General features: G+C 33.9%; 1 protein-coding gene across 3 annotated transcripts in view; it reads right to left on the bottom strand.

The window, feature by feature from the left end:
• LOC136030185 (probable ATP-dependent RNA helicase DDX10) overlaps nucleotides 1-21,110 on the bottom strand; it is a 52,767-nt gene that overhangs the window by 29,296 nt on the left and 2,361 nt on the right. For all 3 annotated transcript variants that reach the window (XM_065708929.1, XM_065708930.1, XM_065708931.1), the window contains exons 2-4: nucleotides 16,941-17,064; nucleotides 9,179-9,370; nucleotides 3,660-3,932 (exon numbers count right to left, since the gene is read on the bottom strand). In XM_065708929.1, the coding sequence (XP_065565001.1) occupies nucleotides 3,660-3,932; nucleotides 9,179-9,370; nucleotides 16,941-17,051 (576 nt within the window). In that variant the 5' untranslated portion in view covers nucleotides 17,052-17,064. The remainder of the gene's footprint in view (nucleotides 1-3,659; nucleotides 3,933-9,178; nucleotides 9,371-16,940; nucleotides 17,065-21,110) is intronic.

Here is a 21,110-nt window from a genome sequence, read left to right as displayed (position 1 = left end):
GAAGCCTTTCACATGTAATACAAAAAAAGGAAGAAGGACGTTATAAAAGAATACAGAAAAAAATACGATAAATATTGTTAAAAAAGAAACAAGAAACACTAACAAATCAAGTTGTTACAATTTTTTTAGATATATATTTATCCCAAATCTAAGTCATTTAGATTTACCCTAAAAAATTTCCCGAGAGCCAAATCAGCTTCGGAGAACCTCAATTTTTTTTTACAGGTAAGTGTAATATTCAGTTGTTTTTTTTGCAGATAGGTGTAATATCTAGTAAATTTAGCATGTTTCGTCTTTCCAACAACTTAACGTAAAATGTCATAGGAGTTCTGCTTTATTCAGCTGATTTACAGAAACAGAAACTAGCGCCACTCTCCTTTACTTTTTCCCTTTGTTTACAATGCCTTTATTTTGCCCACGCGTTATGGTCAGAGGTCACAGCTAAATTTTATGTCAGATGGTTTATTCAACCCAAGATTTTTCACGCATGTGCATTGGATATTTTTTTTTTTTAATCTTGGGATTTTCCAATTAAGAGAATTCTTAGTTTTCCATAGGAAAGTAACCAATTAAAAAAAGTGACTAACCAATTAAAACTTGCGATATTGTGATAAGTACTACCGTATAAATTCAATCTTTCTATTTCAGTTAGAAACAAGAGCTAAGAGCTCATATGGCACTTGTGACGAGGTCGGAAGAGCCGAGAGCTCATATGGTACGAGGTCGGAAGAGCCAAGAGCTCATTTGGACGAGGTCGGAAGAGCCAAGAGCCAAGAGCTCATTTGGCACTTGTGAGAAGGTCAGAACCTAAAGTTAAACTTTATAGCACAAGATCCTTCTAAATATCAAATTTCATTAAGATCTGGTCACCCTTTCGTAAGTTACAAATACCTCAATTTTCAAAATTACCTCCCCCCTCCCAATTCCACCAAAGAGAGCAGATCCGGTCCAGTTATGTCAGTCACGTATCTTAGACAGGTTTCTATTCTTCCCATCCAGTTTCATCCTGATCTCACCGCTTTAAGTATTTTCTAAGATTTCCGGTCCCCCCAACTGCCCCCCCCCCCCAATTACGTTTGATCCGGTTGAGATTTAAAATAAGATATCAGAGTTACGAGGTCCTTCTAAATATGAAGTTTCATGAAGATCCGATCACTCCTTCGTAAGTTAAAAATACGTTATTTTTCTTATTTTTCAGAATTACCCCCCCCCCCCCCGCAATTGAGCGGATCCGTTCCAATTATGTAAATTACGTATGCAAGACTTTTGCTTATTTTTCCAACCAAGTTTCATCCCAATCCTTCCAATCTAAGGGTTTCCCATCATTTTAGGTCTCCCCACCCCAAACTTCCCCCAATGTCACCAGATCCGGTCAGGATTTAAAATAAGAGCTTTGAGCCACGATATCCTTCTAAAAATCAAATTTCATGGAGATCCAATCACCCATTCGTAAGTTAAAAATACCTCATTTTTTCTAATTTTTCAGAATTAACCCCCCCCCCCCCAACTACCCAAAAGAGAGCGGATCCGTTCCGTTTATGTCAATCATCTATCTAGGACTTGTGTTTATTTTTCCCACCATGTTTCATCCCGATCCCTCCACTCTAAGTGTTTTCCAAGTTTTAGGTTTCCCCCTCCCAACTCCCCGCCCCCATCACCAGATCCGGTCGGGATTTAAAATAAGAGCTCTAAGACACGATATCCTTCTAAACATCAAATTTCATTGAGATCCGATCACCCGTTCGTAAGTTGAAAATACCTCATTTTTCTAATTTTTAAGACTTACTCCCCCCCTCCCAACTACCCCAAAGAGAGCAAATAAGTTCCGATTATGTCAATCATGTATCTGGGACTTGCGCTTATTTTTCCCATCAAGTTTCATCCCGATCCCTCTACTCTAAGTGTTTTCCAAGATTTTAGGTTTCCCCCCTCCAACTCCCCCCAATGTCATCAGACCCAGTCGGGATTTAAAATAAGAGCTCTGAGACACAATATCATTCCAAACATCAAATTTCATTAAGATCCAATCACCCGCTCATAAGTTAAAAATACTTCATTTTTTCTAGTTTTCCGAATTAACCGGCCCCTTCTCCCCCCCCCCAGATGGTCAAATCGGGAAAACGACTATTTCTAATTTAATCTGGTCCGGTCCCTGATACGCTTGCCAAATTTCATCGTCCTAGCTTACCTGGAAGTGCCTAAAGTAGCAAAACCGGGACTTTAGGTTTCCCCCCTCCAACTCCCCCCAATGTCATCAGATCCGGTCGGGATTAAAAATAAGAGCTCTAAGACACAATATCATTCCAAACATCAAATTTCATTAAGATCCAAATACCCGCTGATAAGTTAAAAATACTTCATTTTTTCTATTTTTTGCGAATTAACCGGGCCCCCACTCCCCCCCAGATGGTCAAATCGGGAAAACGACTATTTCTAATTTAATCTGGTCCGGTCCCTGATACGCTTGCCAAATTTCATCGTCCTAGCTTACCTGGAAGTGCTTAAAGTAGCAAAACCGGGACAGACAGACCGACAGACCGACAGAATTGGCGACTGCTATATGTCACTTGGTTAATACCAAGTGCCATAAAAACGTAGGCTGCTCGATATACCGGCTTTAAAAACTACATAGGGGGCTCAAATTTTTTAAAGAGCTCGAAAATAAAGCCGAATACTTTCTACAAAAACCCTTTTTCGTTCGACATGTAAAACAAAACAAGTAACAATAGAATGATTTAAAATAAAAGATCTGCTGTTGTTTTTTTTAATCCCGAAGAAGCAGTACTTACAAACATATAGCACTACAACTAATAAACAACTCGCTGCAACACCAACCCACCTGAGGCCAGCACAGCTACGCACGTTCCTCCTCCAATCTATTCAAAGCCTCCCCATTTATACCCTCCCAAGACGTTCAGAGCTCCCCATATTTTTTTTACTGCTTCTTCCCACTCCATTCAGGGACGACCTACTTTTTTATTGGTCTTAGAAGGTAGGCTGACAAAGAAAATCTATTCTTTTTTAAGCACCATCGTATATCGAAAAAGTAATTTGTTCTTCTTGGTGTAGGTGCACAGAAAGAGGAATAAAACAAAAGCAGTTATTTAGTAAAATTGATAGTTTTTAAGAAAAGCTATTTATTTTCGAAAAACAAAAAAATTAAGTAGAGTAAAATGGAGCAAAGTTGAAGTGAAGTCAACTAATTGAAGAAGATCCATGAAAAGAATTTCTTCTTACTTTTGAGCTCACTTCAAGAAAAGCTTCAGATTTTCTTTTTTCATTTAGAGCACGACAGCCTGCCTTTGATACGACGAGTGAATTTAAGAGTTTGATTTAACGTTTATTGGCCTCAATTGAATAAAATGAAGATTTGTCCCAATCACTGTCAGTTTCCCTGCCTGTTACGAAGTAAATATGTCTCTGCAAATGAAGCCAGTGAATATACACTCACTGAAAAGATAATTCTCAAACTATAATAAATCACTTTTGAAAAAATTCAGAAACATCCTTTGGTTTTTGGTCATGATAAACAACTTTCCTAGAGACAAGAAGTACTTAAAAACTTATTATAAGGATGAGAACGAGTTCGTGTGCAAGAAATTTAGCTCGATAAATTCCAATAAACAAAAATGTGGCAAGAGTAAGGTAAAAAAAACAACCTGAAGGTTTGTTGTGTCCATCAATGGGTTCTCATTCATATGCTGTAGAAGTCTTCCAGGAGTACATACCATGACATTGCATCCCTGTAATCTTTTCTGTTCAAACTTTAAATCTTTACCCCCTATGATGAGGCCTGCTGAAAATCCGTGATGTCTCCCAACATTTCGTAAAGTGTCGAAAATTTGATACGCTAACTCTCGAGTTGGAGTTATAATTAATGCTCCCAAGCCATCCATTGGGTTCCAACGTTCGGTAAACAGTATTTCTAAAACCTGGATGAAAAATATAAAATTAGCGAACAAAGTTTAAGCGACACATCTAAAATGTGAATTAAGGAGATGCGAAATGATGGCCATGGATAAAATTGGCGAGTGTCTGAAAGATCCAGATACATGACATAATAGTGAGATGTTGAATTGACATCCTGAGAAACTCACACGAAAGAAGTTAGTAAAGACTTCTCCCAGTTAAAGAAAAGAACGGTGCCTCAATTAGTGATAGGGAAAGTATTAAAAGGGATGTCCAGAATGTTTTGATAATGTCTTAGACCATGAAAAAATTGCGAGAAAGGATTTAGAAAAGAATGAAAACAAAAATTTAGCAGCTGGATATGAACATAGTTTAGTTTTGTGAGGGGTTCGAGAGAAAACTTTAATAAAGGCCTAGTGTCGATAGTGCAGTTCATGAGCTTTTGAAATATAGTGGTTATGAAATTATAGAAAAATCACTGAAGAACAGGAATATAATTTTGGGAGAAGGGGAAATACTTAGTGATATTAGAAAAAATTCAATGAAACCTCTTTGTAAGAAAGGTGATAAGAGTAAATATGTTAATTACAAGGGTACTGGCCTGATTTCAGCAGGAAGCAAATTACTTAGCATGATGATCTACTTTTGCATGTAGGATTTTCGAAAAAAAAAAGAATAAAAACGTCCCATAGATAAATAATTTAAAAAATACAGCTTAGAAACTGAAAAAAACCTTTACTTTTTTTATAATAGTTAAACTTATCAAAGTACAATTTGAAGCTGTCATCAATTAACAACACAATATTTACTTTGCAAAGGTCGTTTAAAAAGGAAATAAACTCTTAGAATCCGATGTTTGAAGACTTTTTTCTCTTTTTTTTCGTTTCAGTGATTCTTCTAAAATCATTTGCCCCCTCCAAAATAATAAAAATCAAGATCTACTTTAAATATATATTAAGAGTCACTCAAATATGAATTTCAGACCAGAAAATCGGCGATTACTTTAACATTCAACTTGACTAAAAGAAATAAATGATAAAAATTAAAATAAAGAAAACCTCAAAATAGACAATGAAACTTATCAAAATAACAAACGTACTGTAGTGTTAAGGATACATTTTTTTTTATATTTCAGAAAAACAATTTGTGAAGTTGCTGATGGTGTCCTAGGGAAGAGTGCTAAGACTGCAACTAGGAATATTAGTGAAAAAGCTTTAGGTTTAATAGAGAGTAGAAGGGGTTTGTATAAGAATTATCTGAGTGATAGGTCATATGAAAACAAAAGGAATGTAAAGAAAGTGGAGAAAGCATTAAAATATGAACTAAGAAGATGTGAAGTGGAGGCGATGAATAAAATTGCTGAGGATCTGGAAGATGCGGCTAGACGGCATAATAGTAAAATATTATACTGGCATGTTAATAAATTGAAAGGGAGTAGCCAATCCGGACTAGTCCCAGTTAAAGATAGAAATCGGGCCACAATTAGTGATAAGGAAAAAGTTAAAGAAAGATGGGTGGAGCATTTTGAGAATGTGCTAAACCGAGATACAGTTGCAGGAAAAGATATAGATGAAAATGAAAAAGTTTGTGATACCTTGGATGTGAAGGAAGATTTGTTTAGTGAGGAAGAATTAGCGACAGTACTAAAAGGATTAAGAAATAATAAGGCCCCAGGTGCTGATAGTATGATTAATGAGTTTCTTAAATATGGTGGCTCTGAGGTTAGGAATAAGCTACTGAAGATTATGAACATGATTTTTGAAAAAGGGGAAGTACCCAATGATTTTAGGAAAACCTTAATTAAACCACTGTATAAGAAAGGTGACAAGACTGAGTGTCGTAATTATCGAGGCATTAGTCTGGTCTCTGTAGGTAGCAAATTACTGAGTAATATGATACTTTTTAGACTGAGACATGCTGTAGACAAAGTTTTAAGGGAAGAACAATGCGGTTTTAGAAAAGGTAGAGGATTTGTCGACCATGTTTTCACTCTTAGGTTAATAAGTGAGAAGTCCCTTCGTTGTCAAACACCTTTGGTCCTCAGTTCTATCGATAATGAGCAAGCTTTCAATTCTGTTGATAGAACAGCGTTAACAAAGGTCTTGTCGTTATATGACATACCTGAAAAATACATTAAAGTGATTTGCGCTATGTACGAGAATAATACTGCTGCCGTTAAGGTAGGAAATGAGGTTAGCAACTGGTTTTGTATTAAATCAGGAGTTAAGCAGGGTTGTGTTCTATCCCCTTTTATATGGATCATTTTGATGGACTTCGTCTTAAGGAGCATAGGAAAGGCAATTAGAGACCATGGAATCAAATGGGGAGGAAGAACGCTCCTGAACATAGATTATGCTGATGATTTAAGCATATTAGATGAAAGTGTGAGCAAAATGAATGAATTTTTTGAGGTTTTACGAGTTCAGAGTGCTAAAATAGGCTTGAAAATTAATGTTAAGAAGACTAAGTCTTTAAGGCTAGGAATAAGTGAAGATGAACAGGTGACATTAGGTAACGAAAAGATTGATAAGGTTGGGAGCTTCAGTTACCTTGGTAGTATTATTAGTAAAGATGGTGGGAGCAGTGAAGATGTTAAAAGTAGAATAGCTAAGGCACAGGGTGTTTTTTCACAGTTAAAAAAAGTTTGGAAGAATAGAAAGATAAGTCTACAAACCAAGATTAGAATATTGGAAGCTACAGTGATGACAGTGGTCAAATATGGCTCTGAAGCATGGGCAATCCGAAAAGCAGATGAAAATTTACTAGATGTTTACCAGAGAAATTGCCTACGGATTGTTCTGGGTACCCAGCTGACTGGCCGTATTTCAAACAGTAGGTTGTACGAAAAGTGTGGTTCAATCCCGCTTTCTGGGGCTATAATGAAAGAAAGGTTGAGATGGCTAGGCCACGTTCTACGGATGAAGGATGACAGATTACCGAAGATTGTCCTTTTTGGCCAACCGTCTGGGGCTACACGGAAAGCAGGTCGTCCTTGTCTGGGTTGGGAGGATGTCATTAATAAAGATTTAAAGGAAATGGGAACTTCCTGGGAGGGTGTAAAGAGGGAGGCTTTAAATAGATTAGGTTGGAGGAGGAGCGTGCGTAGCTGTGTTGGTCTCAGGCGGCTTGGTGCTGCAGTGAGTTATTATTATTAGTAGTAGTAGTAGTAGTAGTAGTAGTAGTAGTAGTAGTAGTAGTAGTAGTAGTAGTAGTAGTAGTAGTATATATATATATATATATATATATATATATATATATATATATATATATATATATATATATATATATATATATATCACCAATGCAATGCAACCAATGCAACCATCACCAATGCAACAGCACAAACACACACAAAAAAAAAGAAAAAAAAAGAGAGACAGAAGGAGAAAAGGAAGACTGTTTTCCTAAATTAGTGATTAATATAGACCAGCACTTGAATGAGGCCTTAACCCTACTCATCCATACAATCACATAGGTCAAACAGCATAGCCATACACAATCAACCATAAAGAATAATCCATGGACAGGCAGTCATGTCGTCAATAAGTATAAGTCGTCATTTACCAAACAATAGAAAAAATAATAAAGACAAATAATTCAGAGGCAACAACCCAACACAAGGGCTCATCAGGAGAATACACTGGCCTATATAGGGTTTCGCCACTTTAAATTCTCTACCGAGCCAAGTGTTGTGGCTACCACAGAATATCCATGGCATCCCCGTGTCAGGTATATATATATATATATATATATATATATATATATATATATATATATATATATATATATATATATATATCAATTGGTTCAAAAATAGTTCTTGCACATATTTACTTTCACTCTACCCAGTACACGAAATTTATGTAATTTAAAGGTTTCGACTATATTTACAAAAACACAGGTACTTGCAAATTATAAAGGGTAATTGTTTTTCTCTATTAGCCAATGATACAGAAACCGATAAATAAACTAGCCAGAAACCGCTGGTAGAATAATTTCAAATGCAGATTTTTTTTTTTTTTTTTTTTTTACTAATGACGCACTGGTGAATAGGAATGCTAAATCAAATATCAAGCTTAGTTTAAGGTTCAACAAAACCTCTGGTACCCAACAGATAGGGGGAAAAGTGGAAGCACTAACATTTACTAATGCTAGTTGCATCCCTCTGATGAGGTTATATAATCATTTAAAATCTTGGCTACTAATCTATTATTACATTGCTAGCTTTATTCCAATTAAGTGGAACATTATCTTGTAAGCTCTATATTATTCAGATATATTTTCTTTTTTTTTATTATTCCTGACCCCGATAAAGCCTGCTTCCCCTTAAGCTCTGGAGGAATGTGTTCTGGTAGGTTTTTCGGCCGTTGGGGTTGGAACAGCCACTGCTCCATTTTGCTCCTCTAATCATCCAAAATAAGAATCTTTGCGGTATTTTTGAGGAAACAAAATGGAACATGTCTGCCTTTCTGCTAAATATTTTTGAATGAGAGAAAGGGGGTGTCGAGAGGGGAAAAGGTCCTACTTTTTGTCCCAATGATACGAACTAAAAATCCTTCCGAGATGATGGTTCAATCAATGTGCAACAGAGTAAATGTCTTTTTATGGTCTTTCGTTCATATAACCCAAAATTTACCTGTCAAGTACATTTTAGATAAGAAATCAATAAAGAAAGAAACCCTTTCCCTTCCCCATGTCTTCCCTTGTAAATACTTTTCTTCTCCATTTTCTAGACGATTTCCTTTCAGCGACAAAACCTACCAACAACGAGTATACAATATGTTGGTAAAAGATGTGGTAATGCTATCAAAAGATAAGGCAACATTTTTCAGACCAATATTAAACTTTTTTCTAGTTCATTCCCGAAATTAGATTTTAAAAAACCAATACATCAACTGGCATAAAATCAGATCAGAACAATACAACTGCAGCAACTATTTATGCAACATTAGATAAAAAAAACCTTAATGCCATATCTCCATTAATTTTTCAAGAAAGAAAATAATTATTTTTTAATTAGCCTATTAAACGCATTGATTACCTAACCTGTCTATGACTTGACTTTTCCCACAACAAATTCCCTCGACCTCGATTGAAATTCTTTAAAAATCGGTTCATCGAAGAAATCCATTCAGAAATCAAGTTGAAACAACCTTTTTCGGAAAACCACTGTTTTTTTATGTAGGAGCCTTGGCAATAAAAAATAAAAAACAACACAGCTAATTTTAAAAATTGGGCTTGACATTTTCTAATAACTTATATATCCTACCGGAACAAGAAAAGCGATGGTTTTCCCACTTCCAGTCTTAGCAGCTCCAAGTATATCCAATCTTTTCAATGCCAAACCAATGGACTCCTTCTGAATTTCCGTTGGCACTGAGTAGCCACTTTCATTCAGACCAGATAATGTTTTCTTACTTAATGGAAAATCTTTAAATGTCTTAATTGTAGTTGTATCAATCTAAAGAGAAGAAAATATTAATGATAATAAAAAGGACACTTCAAAAATAAATGCTTCCAGTGGAGGCTACTCTTAGCAAATTTATCACCAATCTTAAGGATTTCCTTTTGTTCTCTAATGCTATTTTGTCTTCTGGTCTTTTCTTCTTTTCCCTTGCCAAATTCAGACTTTATAGGGGATTTCAAGCCCTTAAAGAGCAACATAGGTTCGGAAATACAAAGTATTATCCTTAAAAATAATTCAGAAACAAAATAAATCCAACATTTCAAAGAGCTAAATATCATTCTGGACTATCTTTAAGTCATTTTGTTAAAAATAGTTCAAAGATCATACAACAAAAATTCCAGGGTCAACACAACCCCCAGGGCCCGGGGGCAGGCGCTGTAACTTATGCCCTAGGGGCAAACATGGTTCTTATAGAAGGGACGCTCGTATAAACTTCAGAGAGGGCTCATTTGATTGGAAATTAATAGTTCTAGTTCACTTTTTCCGAATCAAAAGAGATCAGAGAGGAACTAGCCCCCCTCCACTCCTTTTTTCTCTAAATGCGTCAGATAAAATTTTGAGATAGCCGTTTAGTTAAAATAGTTCAAAGGTCAGACAACAAAACTACGATGTCGACACAACACCCCGGGGCAAGGTGGCAGGCGTTGTAAGTTATGCCCTGGGGATATATAAGGTTGTTATGGAAGGAATACTCGTATAAACTTCAGAGTGGGCTCAAATTGCAAGTTCTAGTCACTTATTAAGAGTCTAAAATGGTTGGAGGACAGCTAGTCACCCTCCCATGCTTTTTCCCCTCAAATGCATCAGATAAAAATTTTGAGATAGCCATATGTTAAAAATAGTTCAAGGGTCAGTAACAAAATTTCCTGTGTCAACACCCCCCCCCCCCGGGCGAAAAGCATTTATATGGTTATTATGTAAGGGATGTTCGTGGAAATTTCAGAGAGGGCTTATTTGTTTGGAAAGTGAAAGTTCTAGTTCACTTTTTAAGAGTCAAAAGGGATCGCAGGGCAACAAGACCCCTCCCCCTCCCCGTCCCTCTTCCGCCAAAAGCATCAGATATTTTATCAGAGCATTTATTTTATCAGTATTTTTATTAAAAATGTTTATTAAAAATTGTGATAGAAATTGTTACATTTCTAGCAATTTTTAAAAATTGTTAAAAAACTAGATAACAAAAACCCTGGTGTCTACACAGCCCCCCACCCGGGGCCCGGGGGCAGGCGTTGTAGGTTATGATCTGGGGCATATATGGTTCTTATGGAAGGGATGCTCGTATATACTTCAGAAAGGGCTAATTTGTTTCGAAATAATAATTAATAATAATTTATTTGTTACCCCATTGTTTTGACAATTTAAGCGGAGTAAAAACGCTAAGGAAAGAAAAACAAAATAACACAGACAATACAGTCAATATAGTCTAATCAAAGGGCCTTAAGGACCTAAGCGTTGACAGGCCTCAGCACCTAATCTAGCATAGAGTTTTTTATAAACAAAAATAATATCAGTGGTACATTGATTATTAAAAAACGGGTACAAACCGGAAAGAAACAATATAGAGTGATCGCAATATATAGAGTAAAGTCTGGATAAAGCATTTCGTGAAAATCTGCCTCGGTTCGGGACATTTTTCGCGTAACCAATTCTAAGCTTATTTTTAATATCATTAAGCGCACAAGGTAGAAAAATAGATAAAGATTTTATCTTTAGTCGATAAAGATACCAAGATATCATTAATCGTTAAAGATACCAAGCCACCGAATCGAAGAAACGAGCTTAACTGAAAAATAACCACAAGCAAGATCACTACTTTGATGTGTAGCATTAAAAACTAAATATTCACATTTTTCAGTATTAAGTTTGAGGCCGAGATCCTCAAAAGACTTAGAAACAAGCTGGGTCGACTTAATTAGGGTAGATTTATTGCGTCTGATCGAAAGTAAATCATCTGCATATGCAATATACGAGAAATTATTTAGGCCTAAAAAACACGATGGATTAATACGTGGCAAAACAGAATGAAGACGAGCACTAAAAAGATAAGGGGATAAGAATCCTCCTTGCCTAAGACCAGAACGGATGGGGATATTACCAACGTAGGTGTCACTTGACTTGAGTAGAACATATGAATTAGCATACCAAAAACGAAGAGTTGATATAATAGACACATTAGCACCAAGTTGGATTAAAGAATACCAAAGTTGGCTATGGCATCAAAATCCTAAGTTGGCTATCCAAAGAGATCGAAGGGCAGCTAGCCCCCCGCCCACGCCCTTTTTCCTCAAATGCATCAGATGAAAATTTTGAGATAGCTATTTTTTTAAAAATTAGTTAAAGGGTCAAATAACAAAAACTCTGGTGTGGACACAACACCCCAGGGCTCGGAGACAGTCGTTGTAAGTTATACACTGGGGGCATATATGGTTCTTATGAAAGGGACACTCGTATAGACTTCAGAGAGGGCTCATTTGATTGGAAAATGAAAGTTCTAGTTCACTTTTTAAGTCAAAAGAGCTCCAAGGACAACTAGCCCCCCACGCCCTTTTCCCCCAGACCAATCCTACAAAAATTATACGATAGCGACTTCCAAAACGATAGTTCAAACATCATATAAAAAAAACTCCGGTGACCACACAACCCCCCAAGGCCCGGGGCAGGCGTTGTAAGTTATGTCCTAGGGGCATATATGGTTCTCAAGGAAGGGATGCTCGTATAAACTTCAGAGATCACATTTCATTGAATTGAAAGTTCTAGTTCACTTTTCAAGAGTAAAAAGTGATCAGGGGGCAGTTAGCCTCCACCCCCGCTCCCTTGTCCCCAAGAGGCATCAGCTAAAAATTTTGAGATCGCCATTTTGTCAAAAAAAATTCAAAAGTCAGATAACAAAAAAACAGTGTCGACAAAATCCCCAAGGCCCGGGGGTAGACGTAAGTTATGCCCTGGGGGCAAATATTGTTCTTAGAGAAGGAGTGCGCGTAAAAGCTTCAGCGAGGGCTCATTTGACTAGAAATTAAAAGTTCTAGCTCAATTTTTGGAGAGATCGGACGAGGGAGTCAAAAGAGATCGGAAGTAGTATCCCCTGAATAAACCCTCAGAACCGTATCCCTGGATCCTATGAGAGCTCTATCCCTGGATTTGCTTTTTACATAGCAATTTCTTTTTAAAAAAACCTCAGAGGCTTCTTTATTCCAGGATTTCTTTGAGAAATAAAATAAATAATCATAGTAAAAAAACATTCAACAAGTAATAGCATAAAAATATATGGATAAATCTTAAAGCAAGTAATGCATAAATTGAATATGCAAATCAAGCTGAAAACGAAAAAAAACATTTTGCTATTGAAGCATAAATAAAACCCAAAACGAACAGAAATTAAATAAACAATTAATGCAAACAAACATACATCAGATACTAATATAAATGAATAAATAAATCTTAAATCGAGTAAAACTTAAATTGAATATGCAAATCAAGCTTGAAACGAACAAAAATCACTACAAACAAGAGTTCGGTTATCGCCTTCTCTCACTGTAAAAGTAAAAAACCTACTACGTCGTTGTCACTTTACTGAAAACGAATTATGTTGCAAATATTTTCTTTGGTACTTAATATTGAAAATAAACATTAAAATTACGGTAAAATTTTTAATTGATGAGCCTTCAGCAATTAATATCATTATACATCAAATACTCAGTTTAATTTATTAGTTCTTTCTAAAATTGTTCAAGACCAATGTAGTTTCACTAACAAACAAGAGTTTGGATACGGTTCCTTTCCTTAAATGTAAAAACCTAAAGTCTATTGCGTCATTGGCGCTTCACTAAAAACAAATTATATAACAAATATTTTCTTTTCCAGTTCTTACAGCATTGAAAATGAAAATAAAATTACAGTGAAATAAAATCTTCAACTGATGGATTTTTCAATAATCAATATCATTATATATCAAATATCCAATTTGATTTTGTTTACTTTCCACGACTGTTCAAGACACATAGTTTTCAGTAAAGCGCCAATGACGCAACAGGTTTTTTACTTTTACAGTGAGAGGAGGAGGCAATACTCAAACTCTTGTTTGTAGTGATTTTTGTTCGTTTCAAGCTTGATTTGCATACTCAATTTAAGTTTCACTCGTTTCAAGATCTATTGATTTATTTATAATAGTATCTATTGTATGTTTGTTTGCATTAATTGTTTATTTAATTTTCGTTTTGGGTTTCATTTATTCTTTAATAGTAATTTCTGGAAGTTTTGAGTTTGAATTTTAACAGGTATTTGTATCTGCTGATCTTAATGGACACCCAATAAAAATTTTGAGATAGCAATTTTGTTTAGCATAGTTGAAAGACCCTCATAGACCCTGAGGAAAGGGCTGTAAGTTATGCAGTACCATTTGCTATAGGGAAATGTATGAAAATTTTTCAGGAAGGGGAATATTCCACAGAAGAATTTTGTGTGGGAAGGGAATGTTCTAGGAGGAATTTTCGTGGAGAGGGGGGGGGGGGGAATTTCTCAGTACGGTATAATTTAAAAATCAATTAGAATTTTTTTTAAATCAAGTTTTATCAACTGAAAGTAAGGAGCAACATTAAAACTTAAGACATACAGAAATTATTCCCTATATGACGGTTGTCCCCTCCTCTCCCCCTCATTCTTTACACTAAAGTTAGGATTTTACCCTCATTCCTTGATAACGAATGATGAAACAGTGTTGAACTGAAATAAAAAACTTTTTTAAACCACTAAAAAGCTTCAGCGTATGAGCGCCGGATAGAGGAGGAGGCAGCTCCCCTCATATGCGGAATAATTTCTGTTCCTTTTTAAGTTTTAATGCTGCTTCTTACTTTCAGTTGACAAAACTTGTTCTTTTTCCATTTATTTGATCTGAAGGCTTAATAAGAGTAAAATGCGCTCTTTGAGACATATGTCCCCCACCAACTAAATGATCCACCACTACTCTATCACAATAGCTGAAGCGGACTTGCACATAATTGCATATAATTTTGTGAAATATGAAGGAAATTAGGTTATCTAAAGGAAGCTTTAAAATAAATGTCAGAAACGTTTTTCTGCAATAAGAGGTATCATTCCGCAGCATTCTTATCCAGACATGGAGAGATCAATCCCTACCCCCTCCCCATACTTCTTCCTATATTTGTCTGAAGTCTCATGAAGATTTAGACAGTTGGAGCGCTGAAATATGCTCTTTTAGGCACCTATTACCCCCCCTCCCGCCTACACAATGACCCACTGCCCCCTTTAGAAAATCTAATGTACAATTATACGTTTTTTTTTATTTGTCTTGATTTCCGTTATGCTACTCAGCTTTACATTTAAGGATACATTTACAGAGGTTAAATTTTCTAGGGGAAGGGTGAGGGGTCATACGCCGGGACTGAATCAGGGATATCGTTATTATTATTATAATGGGGTGACTTACCAAATAGAGTCAAGACTCAGGCCTAATCAGGAACATATGAAGGAGACGCTCCAGGAATTAGCTCCCAGAATACTGATATTTCTTCAATTTTCTTAAAATCACTTATATTTTCCACAAAATTAGCCTACTTTTTAAATATTTGTCCTCTGCAATGTAAAAGTCTGCGCATGTTCCATGTTTTTTTTGTGTTTTTTTTTTTTTTATAACTAAATATATCGATAACACGATCGGGATTCATCAGAAAATACCTGATGTTTATATATATATATATTTTTTTTTTATTAGTAGTTGGTTTTAGTTCCCCAATAATGCAAGGCCCAACGGTTTGATAGTGAATGTATTTTATTTTTAAGTTTATATATATTGGTATTATGTTTGTAGAAAAATATTGTAAGTTGTGATGATTTGTTTAATGCATTTAATGTTTTTATGTATTTGTAGTGTATTTTAAGATTAGAAGGGAGCAGCCCCTTGCTGCTGTGGACAACTAGTGACAGTTATTTTTTGAGTTGTATGTTAATTTTAATACCGGTAATGTTCTTTTATTAATTTAAATTTAATTTAAAATTTAATGGGTTTATTAATTTATAATTTAAATTTTTGAAGAAAGGTAGAATAGGATTTTTAAATATAATAGAAAGGATTAATAGAAATTTTTTTAAGTTGAAAAAATTAGGATGTTCGGGAAATTTTAGTAAAGAGGATTAATTATTTGATATATAAAAGATTCAGTAATTCTTAGTTCAATAGTCATTAACATTTATAGGCTGACGTTGCAACGGAAGACGTGTTTGAAGGAGTTAAGATGAGAATCATTGCTTTGTTCACTATTCTGATAAGGACATTTGCCGTCAAGTCACCAAGGGCTCTTCAAGGAAAACGATTTTTGCCTATGGTAAAAATAGCTCTGGAGAAGAAGATACTTTCAAACCCAGTACCGATTTCCATACCCGTTACGGCTGAATTTTTAGGACTCCCAGCAGATGCTGTGGGAAAAAAAATATCAAAACTTTATTGGAGAAGACGATAAAGTTATTAACTTTTAAAAGATAATGTTTTGTAATATATTGACTGAAGATTAAAAAACAAAAGAAAACACCAAACAAACCACACTGAATAAAACCATTAACCTAACTTTGCTAATTTATTGAGGAAAGAGACCTTTCTTTCTTAAGCAAAAAATAAAATATTAAATAAAATTCCAATGAATAATATGCTGAACAATAAACGTTGCGTGCTGCAACTGAACTCCCATAAGCAATGGCATTATAACAAATAAAAACAAACCGACAAAACAAGTATTGTCAAGTAAAAGCGATCTTTCTCTTTTACTCAATTAGCCTAATTCATCTGAGACAATTCACGCAATAACTTTATTTGAAAAAAAAAAGAAAAAAAACGTAGCATTTTTTGATGAAACTCTGGATTACAAAGCAGAATCATTTTAAGAATTGAGAAAATTTGCTCAAATTCTGATTCATCATACCATCACTACCTTCGAATGCATTATTTAATTCATGAATGACTGAACTGTAGTTGTGTCTATACAAAATGGAGAATAATAAAATATTGATATCCGGAAGTTCACCATATAAGCTATAATATTTAGTAGGGAAGACAGAGGATTACAGAGGAAGCAGTCACTAAAGCTGTATTCTGTGCCTCCAGCAGCATCCTTTTTTCATTATAATTATCGTTTTGTTTTGATTTGCAGATGGTTTTGAAACATTAATCATTTATGTAAAGGGCCAGAGGCTCTGGGGTGTGACTGATAACAGCCTAGAAAAAGTATATTTGTGCGCTGTCTAGGTAGCCCAGCTTGAAAACCATCATGTTCGGTGGAAAGGATGCGACAATGTAAATATAAAAATAATCATTTTGTTCAAAGTCAATTTAATTCCAACAGTCTCATTACCAAAAATGTCAATTGAATTCTTGGTGATTCAAACTGTCCTTGTAAGTGGCGAAGGGAGATTAGACTAAAAAAAAAGTATTTTAGTTATGTTGGGTAACATCACTTTGAAAAAGAGTAGAATTTGTCTAATTGATTTAACACTGATTCCTCCGCATAGCCTACTAGTTCCACCATAAATAAAACAAAAAATTTATTTAAAAAATCCTTACGTTTTCATATTGAGAGGTAAGTCTTGCGATTTCTGATGTTTCAATCTGCCCTACTTTGATTCTTTGCTTATATATCTTTATTTTCTTTTTTCCTGTCTTCTGTCCCTCCATTTCAGATAGATATCTGAAAAAAGAATACACACAAGTTTAAATTCAACAGGAAACAATATAAAAGGCTCTTTCAAGCATAAAGAGTATGGATAATTTTTATAAGAGCGTTATAATATTTCTCAACACTAAGCCATTTATTGAATATACAATCATTAGTACTCTATTCATATAATATTAGCATGCTTTACTTTATTAAACTCTGGTATGTTAAATCGCCATCTTTCCCCTTGTTTTCTTTTGACAAAATAGATGATTCCAAATGTCTTATTTTTATTTTTTGCTTTTAGTAAACACCCTATCAAATAGTCAGTAGTACTGAACTGTAGTAAGGAGCAATCCGGCTCAATAGTAACCCAAACTCTAGAAAACAGAATGAAACCAATTTATACATCAAAAGGATCGGATTTTTATCCTGATTTTAAATACATAAGTTTCATCAAGTTTAATTTTTACTTCAAGTTTATTCACTTTTTGTATCCACTTTTATGACCAGTCTTTATCTTTTTACCTCTTTTACTGACTTTATGAAGTCAAATTATTGACAATTTTTAAGTGTCTCATTATCTATATATATATATATATATATATATATATATATATATATATATATATATATATATATATATATATATATATATATATATATATATATATATATATATATATATATATATATATATATATATATATATATATATATATATATATATATATATATATATATATATATATATATATATATATATATATATATATATATATATATATATATATATATATATATATATATATATATATATATCTTTTTCTGCAAATAAATTAGCTTGGCAATTTAAAAAATTTAGTTTTCATTATAACGAACTTTTAAATAAATATCAAAAGAATTATCTAGAAATACTTAAAGAAATTTTCAACTAATTTCGGAGGTTCGAGAAATGTTGTCGCAGCGCCATTTATTTTGAATTGTGTTTCTAATTGAGCGGATTTTTAAAAATTAGCCTCATGGTAAAGATGAATTCTATAATTGTTTAGTTCATTCAGGTTTTTTGCAATATGTTAATATTTGTGATTTGGTAAAATTTATAATATTTAGTTTACCTATTGTTGCTAAAAAGAGGGATATATTAACAGGATAAGCTTGTTTTGGTTTTACTTGGTTGTTTTACATTTGCTGTTCTTTTTTCTTTCATAGGCATGTATTTTGGGGGCGATACCTGACATGGGGATGCCATGGATATTCTGTGGTAGCCACAACATTGTGCTGGGTAGAGAATTTAAAGTGGCGAAACCCTATATAGGCCAGTGTATTCTCCTGATGAGCCCTTGTGCTGGGTGTTGCCTCTGAATTATTTGTCTATATTATTTTTTCTATTGTTTGGTAAATGACGACTTATACTTATTGACGACATGACTGCCTGTCCATGGATTATTCTTTATGGTTGATTGTGTATGGCTATGCTGTTTGATCTATGTGATTGTATGGATGAGTAGGGTTAAGGCCTCATTCAAGTGCTGGTCTATATTAATCACTAATTTAGGAAAACAGTCTTCCTTTTCTCCTTCTGTCTCTCTTTTTTTTCTTTTTTTTTTTCTCTTTTTTTTGTGTTTGTGCTGTTGCATTGGTGATTTCTCTTTTCATGATATATATATATATATATATATATATATATATATATATATATATATATATATATATATATATATATATATATATATATATATATATATATATATATATAATGAAAAAAGAAATCACCAATGCAACAGCATAAACACAGAAATAAACAAACACGATAAAAACTTATATACTTATATAAGATCAGTACTTGAACAAGACCTTAACCCTGCTCATCCATCCAATTACATAGGTCAAACAGCATAGCCAGACACCGTCAACCATAAAGAATAATCCATGGACAGGCCTTTGTGTTGTAAGTATTAGTTATTGTTTACCAAACATTAAAAAGAATAAAAAAGACAAATAATTCAGAGGTGACAACCCAACACAAGGGCTCATCAGGAGAATACACACTTGCCTATAGGGTTATGGCACTTTAAATTCCCTACCCAGGCAAGTGGCGTGCCTACCGTAGATTCTCTATGGTATCCCAGTGCTAGGTATCTCCCCCAAAATATTTGCCTATTAAAAAATCAGTGTAAAACAACTAAATAACTCCATAACTTACTTATCCTACTTTGGTTTTGGCCCTTGGGTATTTATGTTAACCTGCATGATCATACCTATCCAACATGTATATTAAAACTGAACATTTATATATATATATATATATATATATATATATATATATATATATATATATTGTTCAGTATTTATTTGCTTATTCTGCCCCCCTTCCCCTTTTTTTAATATATCTTTTAATTTTTTTTCTGACTTGTATTTGCTTAAGTTGAGTTTGACCAGTTTTTATTTTTTTATTTTTTTTAATTATTACAGTTTAATTATCAACTTGTAAATGGTTATTCATTATTATTTTTCTTTTTGTTGTTGTTTTTTGCATTTTGGCCAGTTTTAGTGCAACCATGTGATTTTTCAACTCTAAAGTCTGAATTTGGCCCTTTGTGGGTGTACAAAAGAGATCTTTTTGAAATAAATTGTTTTATCTAAGTATCTCATTGTATCTACTACCTTATTCTTTTTCTTAAATGGAAAAGTTGGTCCAATTTGAGTTGAGACTTATTCTTAACTTAATTATTTTTTTTCTTACTTAGGCTATTTAAAAAACAAGGATTCTGTACATACAAGGCCCATGGGTCAACTTTTGGTTTTTCCTATAATTTAGCTAGGAAGAAAGTGAATACATTGCTTGATGCCTTTTTTTATTCTCTTTTTAAATGTAATAATTGCCTCAAGGGAAATTTTGTTTTGAACACTTAATGGACTTCAAAAAGTAACTTATTACCTTGTCTATAGTTTTTAGACTATGATGTAAAGTTAAAAATTAGTAAAAACTCACAATCCATTAAATTGAATCCATAACATATATCCCAATGGTCTTGATCAATTCCAAATACCAATCATATAATTAAATTAGTATTTAAATCTATAGATATTATCCTAAGATTTCATATATTTCTTCAAATCTTTATTTAAAGGAATATTTTGCTGTGCCATAACAGTAGCACATGTAAAAATGGAGTAAAAAAATCAAATACCTTTTTTCTATTAAAAAAATGATGGGAAAGAAGCTAAATTACACAATACTTCAATTGAGAAAACTCCAAAACAATTTTTTAGTATTAATGCAAAAATTATAGGTTAAAATTAATAAAAAAAGAAGGATGAATGAAAGTAATATGTTTATTTATTAATGATCTGCCTTCCTCTGTTCAGCATTCTACTGTCAAGATGTTTGAGGATGATGTAATACTTAATCTACCAGTACAAGACCAAAACGATGTGCAACTTTTACAGGAGGATCTTGACTCTCTAACTTATTGGTGTGAATCTAATTCCATGTTCATAAACCCTTCTAAGTGTGTTGTTCTACACTATGCTTGTAAACTCCCACCTGTGCATATTTACCAGCTGTCTGGCATATGAATCACTTCTAACGAAATAGTTTGGGACCTTGGCGTTTACTTTGATACCCAATTGAAATTTGATAAGCATGTTTCAGAAATTGTAAAGAATGCAAATTATCCATTATTGTCTATAAGGAGAAGCTTTAGTAGGTTCGACCTTCGTAATTTCTTACCACTATACAAATCAATGGTCTGCCCTCTTCAGGAGTATAATACTTCTGTTTGATTTCCATTAAGTCAAACAGATGAGCATAGGGTAGAAAAGGTTAAGAGAAGGTCCACTAGATTGGTCCCATACCTTCAGCACCTTTCCTATCCACAGAGACTTTCTAGGCTTCAACTCCTGTCGTTGAAGTTTTGTAGACATTGCAGTGACCTTGTAAATGTGTTTTGTATAATTAAAGGAGTGGATGATGTTGATCCAAATTTATTTTTTTTAATTTAGCCATTATCACTCTACTTGTCAGCATGATTATAAATTATATCCCCCAAAACCACTGAAAAAAATTGGTCAAC

The sequence above is a fragment of the Artemia franciscana genome, chromosome 8, assembly GCF_032884065.1.
Source record: "Artemia franciscana chromosome 8, ASM3288406v1, whole genome shotgun sequence".
Taxonomy (NCBI): Eukaryota; Metazoa; Arthropoda; class Branchiopoda; order Anostraca; family Artemiidae; genus Artemia; species Artemia franciscana.
The sequence above is the reverse complement of the archived record's forward strand: the minus strand, read 5'-3'. Positions and strand labels throughout refer to the sequence as shown.